General features: G+C 46.6%; 1 protein-coding gene across 2 annotated transcripts; it reads left to right on the top strand.

Annotated features, from left to right (window-relative positions):
- On the top strand, positions 1-21,864 carry MAP2K7 (mitogen-activated protein kinase kinase 7). Of its 2 annotated transcripts, XM_083184959.1 has the most exons (12): positions 2-159; positions 7,245-7,292; positions 7,843-7,981; positions 10,854-10,920; positions 13,743-13,856; positions 15,970-16,089; positions 16,637-16,744; positions 17,173-17,352; positions 17,481-17,561; positions 17,717-17,859; positions 18,261-18,306; positions 19,590-21,864. In XM_083184959.1, exons 1-12 carry the CDS (start codon positions 42-44, stop codon positions 19,725-19,727), a joined length of 1,302 nt encoding a protein of 433 aa, XP_083041085.1. In that variant the 5' UTR covers positions 2-41; the 3' UTR covers positions 19,728-21,864. The 2 variants fall into 2 exon arrangements, with proteins under 2 accessions (XP_083041086.1, XP_083041085.1); XM_083184960.1 differs by lacking the exon at positions 7,245-7,292 and having other exon boundaries at positions 1-159.
- Positions 21,865-23,078: the final 1,214 nt, after the last annotated feature.

Genomic DNA, 23,078 nt, shown 5'->3' with positions numbered 1-23,078 from the left:
CGCCCTGGGCTGTTTGTTTATTATTAGTGCGCGGAAGAAAGATGGCGGCGTCCTCCCTGGAACAGAAACTCTCTCGTCTGGAGGCGAAGCTGAAGCAGGAGAACAGGGAGGCGAGGCGGAGAATTGAGCTGGAGATCAGCCCGCAGCGTCCCCGGCCTAGTAAGGATGGTAGGGGGAGCGGGGAGAATGGAGGGGGCAGAGTGTACCGGAGCCCTGTGTGGGGGGAGGGGTGATCCTGTTACCGGAGAGGTGATCGGGGCACTCTGCTGTCTGATGGAGGGCGGCTTGTGGTTATTGGGACGGGGAGATGACATGGAGGTGTGAGGGGGATGCCTGCTGGGAGGACTGTAATGGCCGAGAGGCTCTTACCTCTATAGAGGGGACCTGACTAGCTTTTGAGATGTGGCTTATGGCCCTTGCTGTGACATTAGGTGTAGAACCAGGTAATGGCATAGTAGTGAGAGGATGGTGGTGACACAAACCTGTGTGCTCTGATTTGCCTAAATGGATTGGTGGCTCCAGGGGTTCCATTTGATGCCTGCATTAGGCACTCTGCTGGAGGCTGGTTGGAGACTGCTTGGCTGCCTGGATTGGGGGCTCTGCTGGAGACTGTTTGGCCACCTGGCTTGGGTGTATCGCTGGAGACTGAACGTCTGTTGTTTAGGGGCTCCACAGTAGACTGGGTGGCCGCCTCTGGTTTGGGGGCTGTGCTTTAGACTGCGTGGCCGCCTCTGTTTTGGGGTCTTTGCTGTAGACTGGTTGGCTGCCCCTGGCTTGGGGGTACTACAGGAGGCTGGTTGGCTGCCCCTGGCCTGGGGGCTCGGCTGTAGGCTGGTTGGTCGACCCTGGCTTGGGGGCTCCGCTGTAGGCTGGTTGGCCGCCCGGGTTAGGACACAGTGGTTAAGTTGCCACCTGGATTGGGTTGCTGGGGGTCTGGTGCTGGGATGTGGCCTCTCTAAGCAACCTTTGACTCCAACTCCCCAATTAGTAGTGGAATCTCATACAAAGGTTTTATTTCTCCCCTCCACACGCTTTGGTGTGCTGTCTGGATTGGGGAGCTGGGGTCTGGTTGAGAGAGACTACTAAATGCGGTATAGCTATATAGGGAAGTTAAATAGCTTTATCTGGTTTATTGTAGGACAATTTAGTCCCATTTAGCGAATACCAAAAACCATTACTTATGGTATGTGACTTGGAAGTCATTGCTAGTAATGTCAGATGTACAACTTTAATGATTACTTTAAAGCTATTGCAGATTTAAAATGTGGGTTATTATGGCCTCTGGAAAGAGATCAGCAGATGTTCCTATTACTGGAAATGGGAAGGCAATGTTTGAGACTGTTCTAGTTCAAGGTTTTTCAAAACCCTGGGCTTTATTGAACCCTAAAGCCCCATACAAAACGGGGCGAACCGGCCTCTCCTTTCTGAGCGACGTGCTTAGCCATGATTGCTCATCCCACATCGCAGCACACCCCTGATGCACACCACGATCTGTGCAAAGCGGGGCTTTGCCTATTGTTTATAAGCAAAGCCTCACAATCTAGCAGGATAGACTGTGTAAGCACTGACTATCTGTGTGGGCAATAGCGATGTGCGGGACCTCATATAACCGTCGCCCGGGGCTATACATACTAAGTATTCAGTGCTTCATTGCTAAGCGATCTAGTCAGATCGCTTAGAAATGGGGTGAAATTGGGGTCAAAGTTTGCGTATACCAGCTCCTCAGTTCTGGATATATTGGGTTGCTGTATTACCTGAGCAGAAACCTTCCTTACTTATACCCCTTTCACACCAGAAGCAAACAACCGGGTTAACGCTTTTCAACCCAGGAATTTGCTGTAAAACACAGGTTTTTCTGTGGTGTAAAAGGGTCAACACGGGTCTTAAATTCCAGCTTTTCGACTCTGCTCTTGACCAGGGTTGGAGTGCCGGGATTTAAGACCCGTGTTGACCCTTTCACACCACAGAAAAACCCGGGTTTTTCAGCAAATTCCTGGGTTGAAAAGCTTTAACCTGGTAATTTGCGGGTGGTGTGATTTGGGGTTAGGACGTAACCGGCAATATCACCGGCACTCAAAAATGCACACCGTGAGTCTTATTTAGATTGCATCATATCTAGTTTAAAATGCGTGTGATGTACTACAACCGCGTGTGTTAAGAACTAGATGCGATGCAATCTAGTTAAAAAACTACGTGCTGCACATACTTTTTGTACCATGGGATGCACAGAAGCATGCATCGCCTTGCACAGTACAAAATGTACCATGTATGTGTATGGGCACCATAACTCACCCACAAATAAAAAAGGGGGGGTTGGCCACCGCCATTACAGGTCCTGCATTGCTGGGTTGAGGTGATAGGGTGACAGTAGAGAGTAACAGATGGTGAGAGGGTTTCAGGTGACGGGGGAGAGTTGACAGGAAGGGGTAAGGTGCGATGCGCAGAGGTGATGGTGATAGGAAGGGGTGAGGTGAGAGGGAGTCAGATGACAGGGGACAAGGTGATGTGGGGCAAATGGCACCAGTGCCTGCGATGCAACTGGTCAGTTAGGATGGGGACAGGGTACTGCTGCTGATTTTCAGCAGAAGAGGGAGAGACGTGGTCAGTTTCCAGTGCTGCTGCTAACTTCCAGGGGGTCAGTTTGGGCGCTGGTGCCTGCAATGCCGCTGGTCAGTTAGGAGGGGAGAGGGGGGGTGGGTCAGGCACCACTGCCTCGGAGGTTGTTGCCTGCACTGCTGTTGACCAGTTAGGAGGGGGGGAGAATGGGGTCGGGCACCGCTGCCTGTGCTGTTGCTGGTGACTTCCAGCAAGAGAGGGTTAGCTTCTGGTGCCAGCGCTGCCACTGGTCTGTTAGGAGTGGGGTCGGGCAGCCCGTGCTGCTGCTGACGACCTCAAGCAGGAGGGGGTGTGGATACTCTGCCGCTGACCTGCCCATGATCAGATTCTGCTTCCTCCTTCCATTCAAAAATTCTGGTTGCCAGGAAGCAGAATCTGGTTGCCATGGCGACCTGGCGCCTAGTATTTGTCGAACCCTGCACTAGAAGCACCAGTGCAGACAGCAACACCCCTGACAGACGAACTGCATGTGTTTTGAAAGGTGCAGTAGTAGAAGGCACACTATTACTGTTGGGAAAACATGAATTATAAAATGCATTTGGTTTCTGACTCCAGAAATGAAAGTGTTCTTCCCTATAACATCTGTAATTTATTTCTTTATTACCAGGTATTTACAGTATATAGTGCGCACACATTCCGCAGCGCTTTACAGGGAATATTTGAACATCCACGTAAGCCTTACAATCTAAGGGGGTAATTCAGACCCGCTCGTAGCAGGCCGAAATAACTCCCCTGTTCGATGCTTTGGTTTTGCTCATGCACGAATATGTGCATGTGCGAACGTCATTGGCGATTTTCACACTCGCCGAGGCGTTCATTCCTTGCAGGTGGCAGGCTTGGGGTGGAAGCCGGGGAACGCAGTTGTGTCGATGCCTGATTGGGGTGGGCAGCGGACATCTCATGACGTCAGTGCCCATCCCGAATTCACAGGATGCGTACACACAGTTGAAAATACTTCGATGTCGAGGGGGGGGGGGGGGGGCGTTTGCTGGGGTGGTGTTTAACTGGGATGTGTGCATTCACAGCCAAGCGAACAAGTCTGAATCGCCCTGGTATTCCTACCACACCCTGATAATCGTACCATACCAGGGCCTGTGTCCTACAGTATCCAGCATAATGTGAATGACAGTGCAGTAATGTAGACCATGTGGAAGTCCTATTTATGAGATACTGTACAGTAGGGATCGAGTGGTACAGTGGATTACGTGTTAATAAGAACGGAACCAGGAATACTTTTAGAGATAATAAAGCTGATCCTGAGAACAATATCCCGAACTTAGTACACAGAGTAAAGACAAAATCACTAGATAACAGGACTCAATAGCGTGATTGGGCGGCAGCGTGGCCAGGGGAGGTGCTTTGATACAGGCATAAAATTAGCTCTGGAATGCTTTCTAAGATAACAATGCTGCATCTGTGAATAAAACCCAGTACTTAGTACAGAGCGGTAGTGTGGCATTGTATTGTTTATAAAGGGAAGAGCATGATTGGCCAGCCTCTCGCATGTCACTGTCTATTGCCACAGCATTGTATTCAGCACTGTAGTCTTAACGTGTAACATTCGCCACCCAGTGGTTAAACGGCGTATTGCATGATGTGGGCTTAACGCCATAATCTTATTTACAACTCTCGATTTAGTAGCCTAAATAGAGCGCTATGAGCAACGATGTATGCGGGTACGTCTGTAGAAGTGTGTTCCATGGGACGCAACTTGGAGGCAGAGTGTGATGTAGAGAGTTCAGGTAGCGGTGATTGGCAGAGCATGACAGAAGAGCTGGATCATGGGTGTTGCAGTAGTCAAGGATAGGCAGGAGTGATTGAATGAGCCTTATGCTGCTTTCAGACCGCAAAACTGGCTTTGACCCTGTATTTGGAAACGTTTCCAAAAACGGGTCTGCCAGGTAAAACCCCTTTCACACTGCATCTCTTAAACGGTATATTACCGTTTAAGTGCGTTTTTTTGCACTGGCAGACCCGTTTTTGGAAACCTTCCAAATACAGGGTCAAAGCCAGTCTTCAGCGACCGCCCCCCCCTCCCCGCACGCAGGTTAACACATACAATCCCGTTAACCCCTCCGCACCCCCAACCCCGTTAAACCCTCCCCGCATTGTTTAAGAACACACACCCCCCCCCCCTGTGAAGTCGGTACCTCCTCACGTGAGTGACTTACGGAAAATGGCAGCCCCCATACAAAAGACAGTTTTTTTAAATGGGTTTTCCTATGGGGCAGCCATTTTCAGAAAGTTCCATATTTTTTTCATACGCGAAGCCAGCTGTGGTACAGTACTGCGGCTGCCGATCAACTGCAACGTGAGGAGGTACCGGCTTCACAGGGGCGGGGGGTGTTCTTAAACACAATGCGGGGGGTGTTAACGGGTGTGGGGGTGCGGAGGGGTTAATGGGTTTGTATGTGTTAACCCGCGTCCGGGGGGGCGGCGGCGGCCTCCAGCGCAATGAATATTTAATGAGCGCATTAAATATTCACTGCACTGCTTATTGGCTGGGTCCTAAATACCGTTTCAGACCCGATTTTGATCCCAAAATACCGGGTCTGAAACGGGTAGGACCCTCCATTTTAACCGGTTTACAAAAATGGCTTTTGTAAAATGGTTATGGGGTCCTGCACCCTTCAGACCGCACAGATTACCGTTTTAAAACGGTAAAATAACGGCAATATACCATTTACAAAGTGCGGTCTGAAAGGGGCATTATTGTAGCATCCTCGTCGAGGAATTGTATCATTCTGTTTCAAAGCTGCGAGAGAGAGCAGCTTTGGAGAGGGAATGAATGTGAAAGAGGGGTCTGCCACCGCAGCAACTGAGGAATCGGAGAAAATTATAATGTCAACTGATTGGTGAGGTCTGATAACTAGAAGGAGAGGTGATGGTAAGCTTTACTTTAGGTTATGTTGGGACATCTATTAGGAAATAGTAGTGTGAACATATGAAAGGGAGGACAGGTAGATATCATCAGCATACAGTAATTTGGCCCTAAAATTGGTGGGATTTGACTGTCCAATCCCGGGATCCTGGGTTTAGACTGCTCATGCGCACTCTATTGCCGGGCAGTGTCTGAGCACCTGACTGGCTTCTCCCATCCCCTGCTGTGCAGCACTGCATAGTGTGATGTGGTCCGGTCACACCGCACATCCCGCGGCGCACCACACTGGTTTTGAGGGGTGCAGGCTTTTTTTTTTTTAAATTAGGGATGCCAATCCTGGGCTTGTTATCCCTAATAGGGATGTTACTGGAGTCCTATGGGCATGATTAACTCACAGAGGAAGGAGGTGCACATCAAAGAGTAGAGGGCCCATGACTGAGCCTTGTGGGACTCTGGTGGAAGAGGAAACAGAGAAGCTGTAGTTGGACATGTAGAAAATCCAGTTGAGATGGTGTGCGGAAGGTGAGGGCAGTCTACGGTGTCAAAAATAGGCAAGGGTGATCCAGACTGAGTTAACAGTAGCGACCTTACATTATAAAAATTATCATTGCTGCAGTTTCTGTCATAAAGGGGATGTACATGAAAAGTGTGTGGGAGGGATCAGGAGGAAAGGAAGCTGGTGAGCCACTTATAGATCAGGTGCTCCAGCAATCCTGGAGTAAATGAGTGAAGACTGTAAATGAAACGTGTTTATGTCTATAGCTGACCATTTAACATGGCTCCTTCCACCTGGCACAACATACGCCACCTCCCATTGTACAGTTACTAAGGCTAAAACGCAGGCCTCATGGAGTGAGAGTGATCTCCTGGTCTGAGCTGGCTTGGGAGCGAGAAGGACTTCTGAGATTGGAGCTGTTCTGCAGGCGCTGTGGGAGGGAGGTGACCTTGATGAAGGGAGAGAGATGGGGACTACAGGGAATAGAGCTGTCCTTGAGGAAGAGAGTGCAATTATCTATGGCAGGCCTGGCTAACCTGAGGCTCTACAGCTGTTGTGAAACTATAAGTCCCAGCATACATTGCCACAGTTTCGCTATTATGGAATGCTAGAATTGTGGCAAAGTATGCTAAGAAGTGTAGTTTCCCAACATCTGGAGAACCACAGGTTTGCCAGGTCTCATCTATGGTATGGATTGACTAAATAATATATAAGTCCAGGGCCAGTAACGTAACTTGAGGAGCCTGCAGTGATTTCATAGGCACATTGGCTTCTTGGTTCCAAGGATTTGTCTGGTTACGTCTGTGATGGTATTGAGATGAGGCGTACCCGAATTGTGCTGGTATGTAGCAGAAGGGCCCCATGTTGTACTGGCAATGAAGTAGAACAAATGCACTTATGTGATTGTGTTGGTGGTACTGAGTTGAGGAGTCCTTCTAAGACCAGAGAGTGGAAGGTCTGTGGTCTGATGTGTTAATATGGGAAGGGAATTGATGTTATTTTAAGTTTATTGGAAACTGTCTGAGAAAATTCCCATGTCTTTATATCCCCATTATCTTCTGACCATTTCTCATCATACCCATCTACGTTCTCCATATTGCTCACCCCTCTGTTCTCATGGTTCTGTTCATTTTTCCATGAAAAGATTCCTTTGTTCTTTCCCTGTCTCCGATTTGTCTCTTCTTATGCCCTAGGTTGCTCTGTATTTTATGTTGATTTTTATTTTTTTCCCTCCCCTATTTTTCCCCCCAGTTATTCTCATCACTCTAAGCCCCACGCCCGCTCCATCCCAGCGAGCAGGTACCGGATCTTCCTTCTCAACTCCTCACTTGCTCCAGGCCCAGCTAACGGCCCCATGTTACCTAACACGCACCCACTGCTTTTTATTATTATTTTCCTGTATTCTCTCCTCATACTGACCCTCCTGTGTACCTGCTTTCCTCTGCTCATGCCTGGCATCGCTTTCCCACCTACCTCTGTGCATGGGATGGGCAATGTTGCATGCAGAGTGGACATGGCATGCGGGCTTTGGAGCATGAGCTCAGGAGAACCTAACAGAGGAACAAAGATTAGATGTTTAGTAAAACAAGTGTGGGAATTTGGGGGGGGGTGCATTGCATGGACTGTAATAGATCAGAGGCGAGGGAAAATCAACTATTACTAAAACTGACTATTGTGTGGGGGCATGATGTGTAACAAATGCTACCAGTACGCGGTGCGATAGAAGCCACTGGAGCAGGTGACTGACAGAGGGGTTAATATGGAACATTGCTGTTGCTCAGTGCTTACGTCTGTTCCCCAGTCTTTCTCCCTTTTCTACATATCGCCCTCTACCACTTTTTTTGTGCAGCCTTACAACTCCCTCTTGCCAATGATGGACACACTCGTCCTGACAACCCCTCACACCACCATTCTTCAGTGCCTGTGCGGCCGCGGAACATGCTGAACATACCCCAGTCCAACTACGTGCCGCAGAGAAGCTTGGAGAGGTGAGACCATGGCAGGCTTACACCTGATTCATTTCTGCTTGTGGTCACATCACAAGCCTACACACGTTGCACGTATGCGTTATGTTAAGGGAACTTAAAACTAATGGTTTTGTCTCATCTGTCCATTACACAACAAATGTCCCCCCTGTCTCCTTTCCAGTTTATTGCAGTAGATAGGGAAAGGAACGCAGGGTCCAGACGAGGGCAGCAGTAACTAAATCAGATGATACTGCAGTTAGCACATGGCAGCCTGGGTGGGAAAGATTCTGCCAGACTCCCTCCAATGATTTCATTGGCATAGGTGTTTGGTGCGGAGGACCCGAAAGCAAATGAGATCCTAATGCTGTGTACACACGGGTCTATATGATTGCTGGGGATATATTGCTAGCAATATATCCCCAGCAATCATATTGCTAGTGTCTCCTTTTCATCAGCGATGAAAAGGAGACACTGCTACGGGGCGGAGCTCAGCAGCAGGTGACGGGAGGAGGGAGGGAGCAGCGTCGCAGGGCATGGGAGAACAGCGCTGATTTCTCCGGCGCTGACCTCCTGCCCGGCGCTGACCTCCTGCCCGGCGCTGACCTCCTGCCGCGGGAGCGCGCTCCCAGCCATCTATCGCCGGCTGCACATGAAATCACTGGCAATATGGTCGCTGAGCGACCATTTTGCCAGCGATTTCATACATAATTGCACCCGTGTGTACGCACCTTAAGAGGCTGGTAGAGACAGAGAGCCTAGCATGGCCTTGTATATCTACAGTGTCTAGATCTACAATCCAAAGGTCGATAGGGTCTAATGGCCGACAGAATCTAAAGGTTGACAGTCAAAAAGGTGGACATGGTGAAAGGGTTGACCTTGGAAAGATCGCCATGAGTTTTTCATGTTTTTTTTTGTGTGTCTGCGTGTACCGCGTCCCCTTGCATGGCTCGCTGTGCTCCATACGCTATTATAATCTAACTCTGTGCCCACGTGGCTGGCAAAGTATGAGCACGTCTGTTCTAAAACAAATCACCAAAACTCATGTCGACTTTAAAAAACATTTGACCATGTCGAGCTTTGGATTGTCTACCTAAACCCTGTAGATCTAATGCCTGGATACCCTCGGTGAGGATGCAGGCTGTTTTACCAACCCTACTTGCTCATGCAACATTACAATAAATAAATAGTCTGAACAAAAGGAAATTGGTGTTTAAAATATTATGTTCCAGTCCTTCCCAATCATATGTTGTATTAGTAATATAGGTCTGGAAACTGAGTGGTCTGCAGGCTTATAATCTGGTAGAGAGGGGATTGATAACTTCACCTAAACCAGGGGTGGGGAACATTTTTTGTGCCAAGGGCCATTTGTATGGCGGAAAAAATCCTTCGGGGGCCATATGTAAAAAAATAATGTTAGAAATAGTCCTGCTGCAGCCATCCCACGCTCCGGCGGCTGCCGCTGAATAGGACTGACAGTCTCCGGCTGCTGTTGATTAAGAGGAATCTCGCGAGAATTCACCCATGCGGGTGGGCAGGCCACTCAGACCGGGCCTGAGGTTCCCCACCCCTGACCTAAACAATCCATTTTTAGCGGCTAGACTCCCCCAGGGCCCCTGTACTCGCAGTAATATGCCCCGCCTTTACGGGGGAAAAAAGCTGTGAATGGTTGGTAAAAGTAATGCCCTGCAAGTAGAGGGTGTCCTTTATCTGCATGTTCCTTGGGTGTTCGTGGAAAGTTACCTTGCTGATTACTTGCTCTTGTATGTGATCAGTAAACCTCAAGGTAATAGTGCTCCCCAGTGGCCAGTTATAAGGAACAATTCCCAAGTATTTACATAGCTTTATCCAATCTATTCGTAAAAAGTGTGGTGACACTTTTTTGTTGAGTTAGAAACCTACGGATTTAATTAATCTATCATTATCTTGTTCCATTGATTAGATAGTCATGATATTGTTATACAGAGCCTGTCAGTTACTTATGGCACAGTGGGCTACGCACAAACACCCAACCAATTTGTGCGTATATCAGGGTTGCCGACCCTCCCGGAATTTCCGGGAGTCTCCCGAAAATCGGGTCCCCCTCCCGGCCCCCCGGAAGGGTGGGCAACCTCCCGGATTTAGGGGGGACCCCCGCTGACCCCAGGATCGCGGCATTAAAATGCCGCAATCCTCGGGTCTCAGAGGAGGGGGCGGAGCTAAAACGGCACAATCGCGTCATTTTAGCTCCGCCCCCTCCACGGAGATCCATGAATTAGCTGCTTTACCAGCACGGGGGCGGGGCTTAGTGATGTCACTCGCAAGCCCCGCCCCCTGAATGGCTGCTGAATCTCTCCTCTCCGGGCTTCTCCCGGAGAGGAGAAACTTAAAGTCGGCAACCCTGGCGTATATATCATGTGTCGCTGTCAGCGACAGTGCAACTCTGCTAGTGTGGGGCGTCTTCATATTGCCGAAAATGTTCGCAAATCAAGTAGGCTGCACCAGGAGGCACTGCTGATTAATTGTATATTGTGTGTGCCTGTCTATATACAAAGCACAAGAAAGCTTGGCATGGAAAAAAGCCGTGTCCGCTGCATTGTAGCAGGTTAATCAGCACAGTCTCCTGGTGCCTTCTAGACCCATGACATTGCGACTGAGTTGCATTTATAAAAAAAAAAAAAGATCCCCAACACTAGTAGTCTGTCGCGCTGTATAGTGTGACCGCAGAGATGATGTACCAGGATGCATCTGTATTAAGCTGTGTTTGACTACTAGGGCAATAGGATGAGATCAGACTAGTGTCCCTCTCCCAGTGTGTCAAACTGGAAATATATTGGGCAGCATGATGTTGTGGTTCTTTATTTAATAATATTGTTTTATATTTCATTTTTATCTAATTTATTTTTTTATTTTTCAGTACTGAAATTGATCTAAAGCTGCAAGAAATCATTAAGCAGACGGGTTTTCTTTTAATTGAGGGCCAGGTGAGAGATGACTGGAGTACACATTTAGCATAACTAACATATGTTCTAGACTAACATATGTAGGATTGTATGTCATTGTTTGATATAGGACAGTACAGGTGAGTCTGTGTAATAGGGGTACCTAGAATAGTACTGTATGGCAGGTGTAGAATAATATAATAATGTGCAATCTGTTATAAATACATTATGATACTGGCTCAGGTAGTAGAGTGGAGAACCCTACAGGATGGTTATGTTATGGCCGATGTAATAGAGCATGGATATATACTGGGCAGTTTTATGGAGAAGAATCCTATACAGGACAGTCATGTAATAACATAGGAAAGTCTACATATGAAATGAGGGATCAGTATTAAGGTGTAATATATAATGGCCTATTGAATGGTGAATGTAATCAATCCGTGATCTATACCAAGCAGTTACAGGGTGACTGGTGATCCTGATCAGTGGGGATACAGTGCTTCTTGTTTGCGAACCAAATCAAACAACGGAGGCAAGAACTTTACACATGCTCATTATTTTATGTATTTATTGAAGAAAATAGTCCAATATCCCATATCTGTCAGTGGCAGAAGAATGTGAACCTTTAGGCTTAGCGGATAATTTGAAGGTGATTCGGGTATTCTCAGTCCATGGGATGATGGCCAAGTGTGAGTGGACAGCCTGTGTGTTTAAAAACAGGGATCTACCAAAGTCTGAGGTTCCACACGTTTGTGGAAGTGTATCATGCCACGAGCAAAGGAGATTTTTGGGGATCTCAGAAGAAGAGTTGTTGATGCTTATTGAGGTGGAAGATGTTACAGAACCATCTAGTTCGGGCTCCACTAATCAACAGTCAGAGAGATTGTGTACAAATGAAGGAAATTCCAGACCGTTATGAGCCTCCCAGAAATCTCACACCGAGAGCAATGCATCTAATCATTTTTAAGTTCACAAAGGAACCAAGTCAAATTCCTGACCTTAAGCCAATCACAATGGGGGTTATTCTGGTTTACTCCCTCTGGCAAATTCCTCCTTAGATGGACAAAACCACGTGCACTGCAGGTGGGGCAGATGTAAGATGTGCAGGGCAAATACTTGCTGCTTTATTTTTACACTGCAATATAGATCTCACTTTGAAGTAAAACCACATCCAAATCTAACTCTCTCTTCACAAATAAATTCGACCCCACCTGCAGTGCACTTGTTTTTGTCCATCTAAGAAGGAATTTGCCAGAAGGAATGAACCAGAATAACCCCCAATGTCTGCAATGGCCTGATGCGAGCGGTCCATGAGAGAGTTGAAGCTGTTTTATATGAAGGAATGGTGTAAAATCCTTCCAAGCCAGTGTTCAGGACTTGCAAATATAGCCACATTGCTGCGATCTGGCCATTCGTGTCCGTGTAGCACAGTAAATATCACCAGCAGAGTGGAATCGCAGCGCTGCACCATGGTCCCTCTAAAGGTTTTCTATGAGCTGCGTGTGTGAATAAAGTGCACAAGCACGGTGACCGGTGTGCGCTTTTCACCATGGATGTTGTACTTTGTAATTGACACAGCAACAATCTATACCTTCATCAACAATTACTGGAAACCTTTAGGTGCAGATTGCTGCATAAGGGGTCATACCAGATACTGAAAGTAAAGGTTCACACATTTTGCCACTGGATCTCTGCATTTTGCCATTTGGATCTCTGCATTCACTTAGGACTTGTATAAAAATTTGAGGTAGATTTAGGCCAAATTTTAGCAGACATATAGACATTTCTGAAGGGTCCACAAACTTTCAAATATCATTGTTGATGCTGGGCAGTTACAGGGTGATGTTGTATCACTTGGATAGATGCTGGGAAGTTACAGAGCAATGTCGTTTGTCGAGGATAGCTACTGGGCAGTTACATTGTGGTGTAGTACTGAAGGGATACATTCTGGGCAGTTGCAGGCTGATGTACGACAGGGATAGATGCTGGGAAGTTACAGGGTGATGTTATACGGCAGGGATAGATGCTGCGCTGTTACAGGGTGATTTTGTACGGCAGGGATAGATGCTGGGCAGTTGCAGGGTGATGTTGTGCGGCAGGGATACATCCTGGGCAGTTGCAGGGTGATGGTGTACGGCAGGATACATGCTGGGCAGTTGCAGGGTGATGGTGTATGGCAGGGATACATGCTGGGCAGTTGCAGGATGATGTTAGATAGCCGAGATAGATGCTGGGCAGTTACAGAGTGATGTTGTAAGGCAGGGATAGATGATGGGCAGTTGCAGGCTGATGTAGGGCAGGGATATATGCTGGTCAGTTGCAGGGTGATGTTGCACAGCAGAGATAGATGATGGGCAGTTGCAGGGTGATGTTGTACGGCAGGGATACATGCCGGGCAGTTACATGGTGATGTTGTATGGCAGGGTTTAAAACTGTGCAAATACAGGGTGATTTATGCAAGAAACTGATTCTGGGCAGTTACAAGGTAAAGTTGTACAGAGGGTACAGAAGCTGGGCAGGCAAGGACAAATAAAGTATAGTTCTCATGTGAAGGGTCAGTGCTAGAGCTCAGTGATGGTAACAGTATGCAGGGTCAAGGCACAGGTCCATGTGTATTCCCAGGGCAGTTGGATGGTAAATGGATCACTTTATGGATAATAGGACAGATGTGCAGTCATGTAATAGAGCAGTGAGTGATCTGTAACCATCACATGAGCCTCCTACTATATAACGAGGTGACTAGAGGTAGATACAGGATAGTAATTAGAAAGAGGGCCATGGGCCATTTGTAGAGGAGCTGGAATAGGGCATGGGATACAGTAGTGGGGATCTCTTCTGACTTCTAATGTTCTTGCACTCAGAAATTCCAGGCGGACATCAATGATCTGGAGAATTTGGGGGAAATCGGCTGTGGGACTTGCGGACAAGTCTGGAAGATGAGGTTTAAGAAGACTGGGCATGTCATTGCTGTTAAGGTGACTGTGGAGGATTGGTGTCAGGGACGGAATGAGGTCTAGAATGCAATGTGTGGTATTTTCTTTATTCTAGTCTCACTACAGTCTGGGATGTAGACAATTCTGATGCTCGGATGTTATTTTTCATTGTTTTCTGTTTTCTCTGCCATGGCAGGGCATGTGGGAAGAGGGGTAAAGGCAACATGCAAGTGCAGGTTTATACAACTGGATATGTGGCCCATAGCAACCAATCAGATTCTACTTCTTATTTAGCGAACACATTCTATAAGAAAATAGCTAGAATCTGATTGGCTGCCATGCACAACATCCCCACTTCCAAAAAAAGTTATTAAACTTTAGTTAATATACCCCTTAGTAGTGTCAACTCTAGGATTTTTTTAGGGCAGGGCGCTGATCACCGAGCAGGGCATATTTTATATTCGAAATTTTACATTAGAAGCAAAAAACATAGAGTATATAAAAACCTGCACACTGCACTAGGATGACGCTCATTAAACATTGTACTACTGTCTTAATAACGATTACACATTATACCACACACCATCATACCCATTACACATTATGACATACACCGTACTACCCATTACACATGATGGCACACACCGAAAGTTCTTAGAGGCATGTCAGCGCGGTAGGGGGCTGTGTAAGGGCGCACAGTGCCACACACAAAAAGGCCAGGGTGCATTTTGAGCTTTTAAAAATGGGCAGGGTGTGGCACCCTGCAAAAGAAGCTTAGAGGGAACACTACCTTAGGATCTGCCAATAAGCATTCAGGTACTAGGAAATTAATTCATTTCATCCTCTTACCACTTATGAACAGATGCCACCATTAATGTTCCCTGTTTGATGTTAGGCCCGTTTAGCGGTCACCTGTTTTCGGTCCAGAATCCATAGCAGCCAGTAGACCAGATCAATGGATCCATAGGGCAAGGCTAGGAATACATCTAGTGCTGTTGCTTGTCTTGATGATGATAGCATTAAGTGATGTTTTGATCCACTATTACAGGGGTAGCCAACTCCAGTCCCCGAGAGCTACCAACAGTTCATGTTTTCCAGACCACCTAGCTGGGGTACAGGTGCACTCTTTACTCACTCCCAAATTACATAAGATCCACAGGTGGAGCTAATGACTTATCTTGTGATTCTGTGAGGAGACCTGGAAAATGTTAACGGTTGGTAGCTCTCGAGGACTGGAGTTGGCTGCCCATGGTCTATTATATCGGAATATAAACTATGTAGAGACTGGTGATAGTTCATTGTATCCTCTATAGTGAACGGTGGCTTTATTGGCCATCACTAATGCAGCAAGTTAAAACAAAATGAATATTATGTGACCTCTCTTGTTAAATGGAAAGTTTGGACTCTCCAATGTATGTTTTTTTTATTTTTCAGCAATATGTATGTATTTGCCTATATTTTCCCCAGGGAGTTTCTGCAAGCTGAAATTGTTGGTATTTGCCTTCAAAACTGCTTTGGGTTCAGACTTCCTATTTGTAAGGCTATTAAACAATACATGTGGCACTAGTCAGGGTATCCGGTCCATAGGTCGAACTTGTCTAGGCCGACACATGACGAGGTCAACGAGTTTTTGGAGTTTTATCTGAACTCTTCATTCTTTACCATTCACGGAGACTCATTGTGAGCGAGTGCGGTACACAATTTGGGGTCCATGTGATACGGTATACATTTTGGGGTCCATGAAATCTACAAAAAAAAACATGAAAAACTCGTGTCAACCTATTGTATGTTGAGTTTGTCACTGTCGTCCTAGACACAGACAAGCATGTCCAAACTATGGCCCTCCAGCTGTTGTGAAACAAGTCTGATCATGCCCTGCCACAGTTTTGCTATAAGGGAATGCTAAAGCTATGGCAAGGCATGCTGGGATGTGTGGTTTCACAACAGCTGGAGGGCCACAGTATGGACATGCCGGATTTATGCAATAACCACTTCTCAGCGCCTGTGATGAGTGATTACAGATATACTGGTTTGAGTTTTGCCAGAAGTGGAGTCAGTGGCCCTTTCATATTGATCCCTGGGAGTAGTTGTGTATATAATGTGACCACCCTCTGAGGTAGTAAGATGTCATGATTTGTCTGTCCTTGGTCTCCAGCAAATGCGGCGCTCTGGTAACAAGGAGGAGAACAAACGGATCCTAATGGATTTGGATGTTGTTCTGAAGAGTCACGACTGTCCATACATTGTCCAGTGTTACGGCACTTTTATCACAAATGTAAGTTTACCATAGTACTGTATGGATTGTTTCTGTCCTTCTATGGTTCCGGTCACCCTACTCTACTTTTGCCTCAGTGCTTCTCACCCAGTAAACACCCCCCCCCCCTCAATCATGGATTGTCAGAAGCAGCCAATGATTGGATGTTGGGTTTAAAACGGGACCACAAACATTTTGGATAAAGGGTTTTTTTTTTTTTCCGGATTTTGGACATTTTTTTTTTTCATACTTACCTGGGCCCCTGGTGGTGCCCCGATGGTTCCACGGCGGCCTTCAGGATCCTCTTCAGCAGCTTCTCTGGTCCCAGGGGTGCCTTGCAAAAGTGCGCGGACGCATGGGTGACGTCACCGGCGCGCCTGCGCATTCGTGCAATGCTCCCCTGGGACTGGAGATGCCACAGAAAAGGTTCCCGGAGGCCGCCGTGGACATTGGGGGACGAGGTAAGTATGAAAAAATGTGGCTGGAGGGAAAAAATGTTTTGACCAAATCATACGCACCAACAGTTGTTCTTGCAGCATGTGAGTCCTTATCTGTGTTCTCTCTATAGACAGACGTGTTCATAGCCATGGAGCTGATGGGGACGTGTGCAGAAAAGCTGAAGAAGAGGATCCAGGGACCCATCCCAGAGAGCATTTTGGGAAAGATGACTGTAGCAGTGAGTAGTACGAATGATATGACAGAGCTTTACAAAGGTTTTTCAGCAGTGCGTAAACTGTGGGGGGTTACAGAAAAAGTAGGTAAAAGGTTATGGTGGGTATTCAATGTTCCGACAGTCATAATCCTGGCCCCCTCTTGCCCGGCTCAACAGTGTATTGACAGGTGCAATTCAATGTTCTGCTTGTCCACTGTCGAAAAGGGGTCGTGTTGGCCAAAGACGGCTGTGGATTGTCGTGATCGGGCCGTGAATTTCAACAAAACAGACCCGACTGGTTTTAAAGTCAGATCCATTTTGTCGGAAACGGAAGCATTGAATAGGCGGCTGCCGCCACTATTTCCCCTGTCAGAAATAGCGGTGGGGATTGAATACCCCCACGTGTGTCGTTAAATTGTCTCATTGCACTGAATTCTCTCTTGTCTTCATAGATTGTGAATGCTTTATATTATTTGAAAGAGAAGCATGGTGTTATACACAGGGACGTGAAGCCCTCCAACATATTGCTGGATGCCAATGGACAGATAAAACTGTGTGACTTTGGAATAAGTGGGCGGCTTGTGGATTCCAAGGCCAAAACCAGGAGTGCCGGATGTGCTGCTTATATGGCGGTGAGGGAGAAAGGGGGTTTGGGGTAGGAGGGGGAAAGAAAAGTGTTCTGTGAGCACATATGGAGAGGGGTAATTACTAGCTGCTTGATGTCAGATTAAATTAATGTTTTTTTTCTTGGTTTTCTCAGCCTGAGAGAATTGACCCTCCGGATCCAACCAAACCAGACTACGACATCCGAGCAGATGTCTGGAGTCTAGGAATCTCATTGGTGAGTTAATGATCCTGGAAAGCCCAGCATATTCTCAGTGTGCTAATTCCTTCTCCTGACTCGCTTTGGAGGCCATTTTGTAGTTGATGACGGTCTATGAACTTGCATGTTTTTCTTATTGTTCATCATACTCCAGCATGCTTGTTCTCCCTCAGGTGGAGTTGGCGACAGGACAGTTCCCTTACAAAAACTGCAAGACTGATTTTGAAGTTCTCACCAAAGTCCTCCAAGAGGAACCCCCAGTTCTCCCTCACAATATGGGGTTTTCTTCTCTCTTCCAGTCTTTTGTGAAGGACTGGTAAGTTATAAATGACATATTTCTGTTCACGGTATGGTACCCCCACCTTTCCCTCGTAAGTCATCACGGGCCGATCGTACAAGTACGGTTTGTTTCAGCTTCACTGGTTGTCCTGGACTTTGTTACCTATTGCATTATGATTGGTTCATTGTCCCCTCTATGCATTTAAGATGATATTTCACTACCAGTGGTCCATGATTGTGGATTCCATTATCATCTTGTGTATTTTATCTAATTGACAAGGAGGCTGCATATTCAGCAAAGCCAAGCACAGCCTGTGCTCCTATAGCTGATCAGGAGGATATCATTTTTTTCCTATAAATGTGCCAGTCACCAGTGCACAGCCTTTTGTTATTTGTCCTACTCCTTATACTAACTACCTGTCTGATTTCTGTCTACAGTCTCACTAAGGATCACCGAAAGAGGCCAAAGTACAATAAGCTTCTGGTGAGTAGATGAATGGTCTTGTCTACAGGTGACTGTTTCCGTTATGGAGCCACTTTATTGATCACGTTTGTAGTGGCCGAGAGGTTTTACTATTCACAAGACATTTCTGACACACTAACAACGTCTTGGACTGCTCTCCACCCATTACCTAATTTGGGTACTCTTTACCTAGAACGGCGCCCGCGATTAGAATCGCGGGCGTCGGGGGTAAAAAATCGCGGGTACATCAAAATCGTGTACCCGCGATGACCGCGATTTTCCCATAGGGAACAATGTTAAAAAGCCTGATTGACCGCGATTTTACTTTAAAATGCCTCAATGCCCGCGATTTTCACATAGGAATCAATGTTAAATGGGCTACAGAGCCCAAATAGGCAGAATTAACCCTTAAATGTCACCCCAATTTTTGTACGCCACCACACGATCCACGCCAACCCGAAGCGTGGCGAGCGCAGCGAGCCCGCGAGGGGCGGCGGTACGCGTCCTCCGACCTTTTCATGCCCTACTATCCACGTCGGCGTGGAGTTGAGAATAGAATAGTGTGGCGAGCGCAGCGAGCCACCGAGCCCGAAGCGTGGCGAGCGGACGCGGATACCTTCACAGTTATACGCGTCCCCTCGCGGGCTTCACAGGTATCCGTGGCGAAAAGCGGACACCTGTGAAGCCCGCGAGGGGACGCGTTTACCTGTGAAGGTATACGCGTCCCATCGCGGGGCGCGCTGCGCTCGCCACGCTTCGGGCTCGGTGGCTCGCTACGCTCGCCACACTATTCTATTCTCAACTCCACGCCGACGTGGATAGTAGGGCATGAAAAGGTCGGAGGACGCGTACCGCCGCCCCTCGCGGGCTCGCTGCGCTCGCCATGCTTCGGGGTGGCGTACAAAAATTGGGGGGACATTTAAGGGTTAATTGTGCCTATTTGGGCTCTGTAGCCCATTTAACATTGATTCCTATGGGAAAATCGCGGGCATTGAGGCATTGAATGCAAAATCGCGGTCAATCAGGCTTTTTAACATTGTTCCCTATGGGAAAATCGCGGTGATCGCGGGCATCGCGTCGCGGCCGTTTATGTACTGCCCGCGATGCCGCGATCACCGCGATGGGCGCCGTTCTAAGTAAAGAGTACCCTAATTTGTATTGTATGTGTGTAGTTTACTTGCGAGACAGAACTTTCATTCTTCCAATAGAATTTGATATTTCTGCTCCTGTATCTTCTTCTTCTCCACTATCTCTTCAGCTAGTCTTTTATGTTTTGTAATAACTGTCTCTTGCTTGCCTTCCAGGAGCACCAATTCTTGCGTCGGTATGAAACACAGGAGGTGGATGTAGCCTCTTGGTTTCAGGATGTCATGGCTCAGACAGAGTCTCCAAGGAGCAGCACTCTCCTTAGCCCTCAAAACCTCCCCTTCTTTAGCAGGTAGCATCTGGCTCGGGAGGGGAGGACTGCCCCCTCCCCAATATGTTCTGTGGATGCGGCTTTGAGACTCAAATTTGGATAATCATGTATTACGTGGTGTATGGGGGATTCTTACGAACATTTTCCTCAAAGGGGAAGGTCTTCTCCCTCTCCCTCATTATTTCTTCTGTTGGAGAATACCCTCGTTTACCCTTTCATACTGCCCCGATATGGAACCTAGGACGAGGAATCCCCTTCGTATTATGAGATGTCTTTAATCAGCACATTACTGCCCTCCTTTTATCTAGAGACTCTGCATCAGAGTTGGAGGCTCCTATCAAAACACTGGTGACCTCCATGTGGAAGCATGTAGGTCTGGATGTACCACCACTTGTAGGCGATGGGTCATATGGAAGGTTTCATAGACTGTAACTCTGATCCAGTGCCCCGAGGGAAGACATGGAAGCCTATTTATATAAAGGCAGAGGTTTTTTCACGATAGGGGAGGTTTATATTTATTTTTTAATTAGAAAGTTTGGCATATTCATAGTCTCTCCATAACCACCACATTTCTTGTACACCTGTTATTTGGGGTGGTTGAATGGACCCATATCAAACCACCTGTTTTTATTTTCCCCCACATATCCCACCACACCAGCATATCCTTGTAACTGCTTTCTTATATGAGGACATCCTCGAGACCACAAGTTCATTACAGGCCAGAGACCTTACGTCAACAAAATGCCATATGTATTTAAATGCTATTCATAGCTGAACAGGATCAAGCACATTGTCTTTCTGACAAGCATCTCCGTCTAAATGTTCCTAGTCTACTGGTGAAGTGGAGGTATGTGTCAAGGTCCTCATCCTTAGCAAGTTCTCTGCAGTATCGTGCGGTCAGTCCCAAGTGGGCAGAGAGATGGCTACAAAACACACTGTTGCTTCTTAGACTCTCTTCATGAAGACTATTTGATGACCTCCAGCTACATGTATGGAAAAGGTCCATACGCCTCTGTTAAAAGCAGAACTGTTACAACATACAGTATGCTCGGCAGGGGAAGTGTGTCCTCAGGAGACCTGTTGAGGGTAGATGTGCTGCTAGAAGTTAATATCGTGTGAAGATATCGACTTGTTAGTGTATCTGCTGAAGGTGATAGTAGATTTTTTTTTTTTTTTTTTTTTTTTTAACTGATTTTTGTTTTTGGTGCTTCCACCACAAAGACTTTAAAATAAGGGAGAAGCGGTTCTCATAACTAGCCTCTGTTGGCTCAGGATGAAGTGGATGCACATACCATGGCTTTGATATGGTGATCCCACTTGGCACAAGAGGAGGGAGTGAGAGAAAGCTTTGGACTGAAAACCCATCAAGACTGAGACTCCGTGGTTCCTCTATGCAGGTGGTCACAGAAGTAAGTTGCTGGACAATTGGGGCATTTTCTGTAAAGAGCCCACAATGATAGGAGATTGGAACAATGCATGTGAACAGAAAAGCAGGAGCAACGTTGCTCTTTTTGGCTGGGGCTCTGAGAGATTAGCGCACGTGGAAATGAGACAATGTCAGAGGAAGAGGTTACGCACGGTTTCCATGGAGATCTCATGCAGGAAGTATTTGCAAATGCATTGCTCAGCTACAGAGTAGATGATCAATGCACTACTTGTCTTCAGGACTGTTCATAAATGGGTCTATAGATGCAGTTTTAATGCATTATCCGTTAATTAATTGTCAGATCGATAAGTGACCGCCCCCTTCCTATGTGAAGGTGGAGCCTGAAGTGGTTGACTGGGTGGGAGGGGCTTAATATGACTGTACCAAAGCTACATGGTGGATTGGGGGGGGGGGGGGGGGGGGGGGAGATATCCCACCGGTTTTAGTGTCTGTAATTATATTATTGCAGCATTGTAGCAGGCACACTGCTATTTTGCATTGTAGTGCGGGTGTGTATGTGTGTTTCCTTTTTCCCACCTCTTTCCCCACATCCCCCTTTTTTATTTAATTTTTTCCTCTCTCTTTTTTTTTTTTTTTCTTTTTTTTTTTTTTCCTCTTTTTCACCATCTATCCTCATCCTGCTTCAATATATCCACTCTACTATTCCTGTTGCATGTGTCCAGCTGGCTTTTCTGCAGGGGAGGCCAAGTTCGAAATAAACTCTGCTACAACACTCCAGGATGTGCGCAGTTACTGTATATGGAAGTGAGGTTTCAGTTTCTTATATGGTGCTATATCTGGCTTTTTTTTTACACAAGCACACAGACATATAGGGTGAAATGTAATAGGATGAGAGATTCAAAAAGTGAGAGATCCCCAGTTTTTTTTTTTTAAAGCCGAAATCACTAACTCTGCAAAACCAGTTTTGTGTTTAAATGATTGCCGCTTTAAAAAAACCTGGAGATTTCTTACCAAATCTCTCACTTTCTGAATCTCTCATCCTGTTAAATCTCACCCATAGTCTTAATGCAATCATTACATCCATAATAAAGCCAGAAACTTATCACAGACAGGTGTAGTATCAATCAGCATCTCAATCCAATGAAGTCAGGTCAAACCAGCTTTACACAATACAAATATATATTCTACACAACGTGCACTACAGATTTTCCGGCATCCCCCCTCATTGCCAGGACATCTAGTATTCGGTGGGATGTGAAGGGGATAGTACCGATAATCCGTCAAAATGGATTATCCGACACGTGTCAGAACTGAGGATGCCGGACTCATGGTTGTGTATGTATGTATATACAGTAGGAGCAAGTTTCATCTTTGCTCCTTAGGCCATGGCTATTCTATTGTTCTCAGCTGCAATACGTATTGTATTGCAGCTGAGAACAATAGAATAGCCATGGCTAGCCATGACCAAAGGAGCAAAGCTGAAACTTGCTCCTACTGTATGTGTGTGTTCCTTCAGCAGGACAAGCAACAGAACTGGCAATCAGAATCCAACATAGTTTTGAAAGTATGAAGGAAAAAAATAACACCCAGGGCCCAACAGCTGTTTCAACTGCACATTGCAGTTTTCCTCAGGGGCTAATGTGAGGAAACTGCAATGTGCATTTGAAATGGCTGTTGGGCCATGTGTTAGTTTTAGTCAAAGCATGAAAGAAAAAATATGTTGGATTCTGAGTGCCAGTTCTGTTGCTTTTCCTGCGATCCTGTGAGTGCAGTCTTCAACAATTATATTGTGAAAAAACACATGTGGAGTCCATTAAAAAAAAAAAAAATCCAGGGATCAGTGGCAACAGCTCGTCTGATGATTGTATCAAACTGCTTGCTGTTGGTTTTCTTCAGGTCAATTTTTATGGAGAATCACGATATTACGTATCAATCGCATGTAAATGCCAGGAAAGTTCTTGGCCAGTTTTTCTTTGACTTTTTACTACA

This window comes from Crinia signifera, chromosome 4 (genome assembly GCF_055691185.1).
Source record: "Crinia signifera chromosome 4, ASM5569118v1, whole genome shotgun sequence".
Classification (NCBI taxonomy): domain Eukaryota; kingdom Metazoa; phylum Chordata; class Amphibia; order Anura; family Myobatrachidae; genus Crinia; species Crinia signifera.
The sequence above is the reverse complement of the archived record's forward strand: the minus strand, read 5'-3'. Positions and strand labels throughout refer to the sequence as shown.

What these genes read in the sequence shown, in the direction of transcription:
- MAP2K7 (XM_083184959.1), top strand. Translation starts at nt 42, where the DNA reads ATGGCGGCGTCCTCCCTGGAACAGAAACTCTCTCGTCTGGAGGCGAAG. An exon ending in CCGCAGAGAAGCTTGGAGAG is followed by an intron (nt 7,982 to 10,853) that starts GTGAGACCATGG and finishes TTTATTTTTCAG; the next exon opens with TACTGAAATTGATCTAAAGC. An exon ending in TTCTTTTAATTGAGGGCCAG is followed by an intron (nt 10,921 to 13,742) that starts GTGAGAGATGAC and finishes TCTTGCACTCAG; the next exon opens with AAATTCCAGGCGGACATCAA.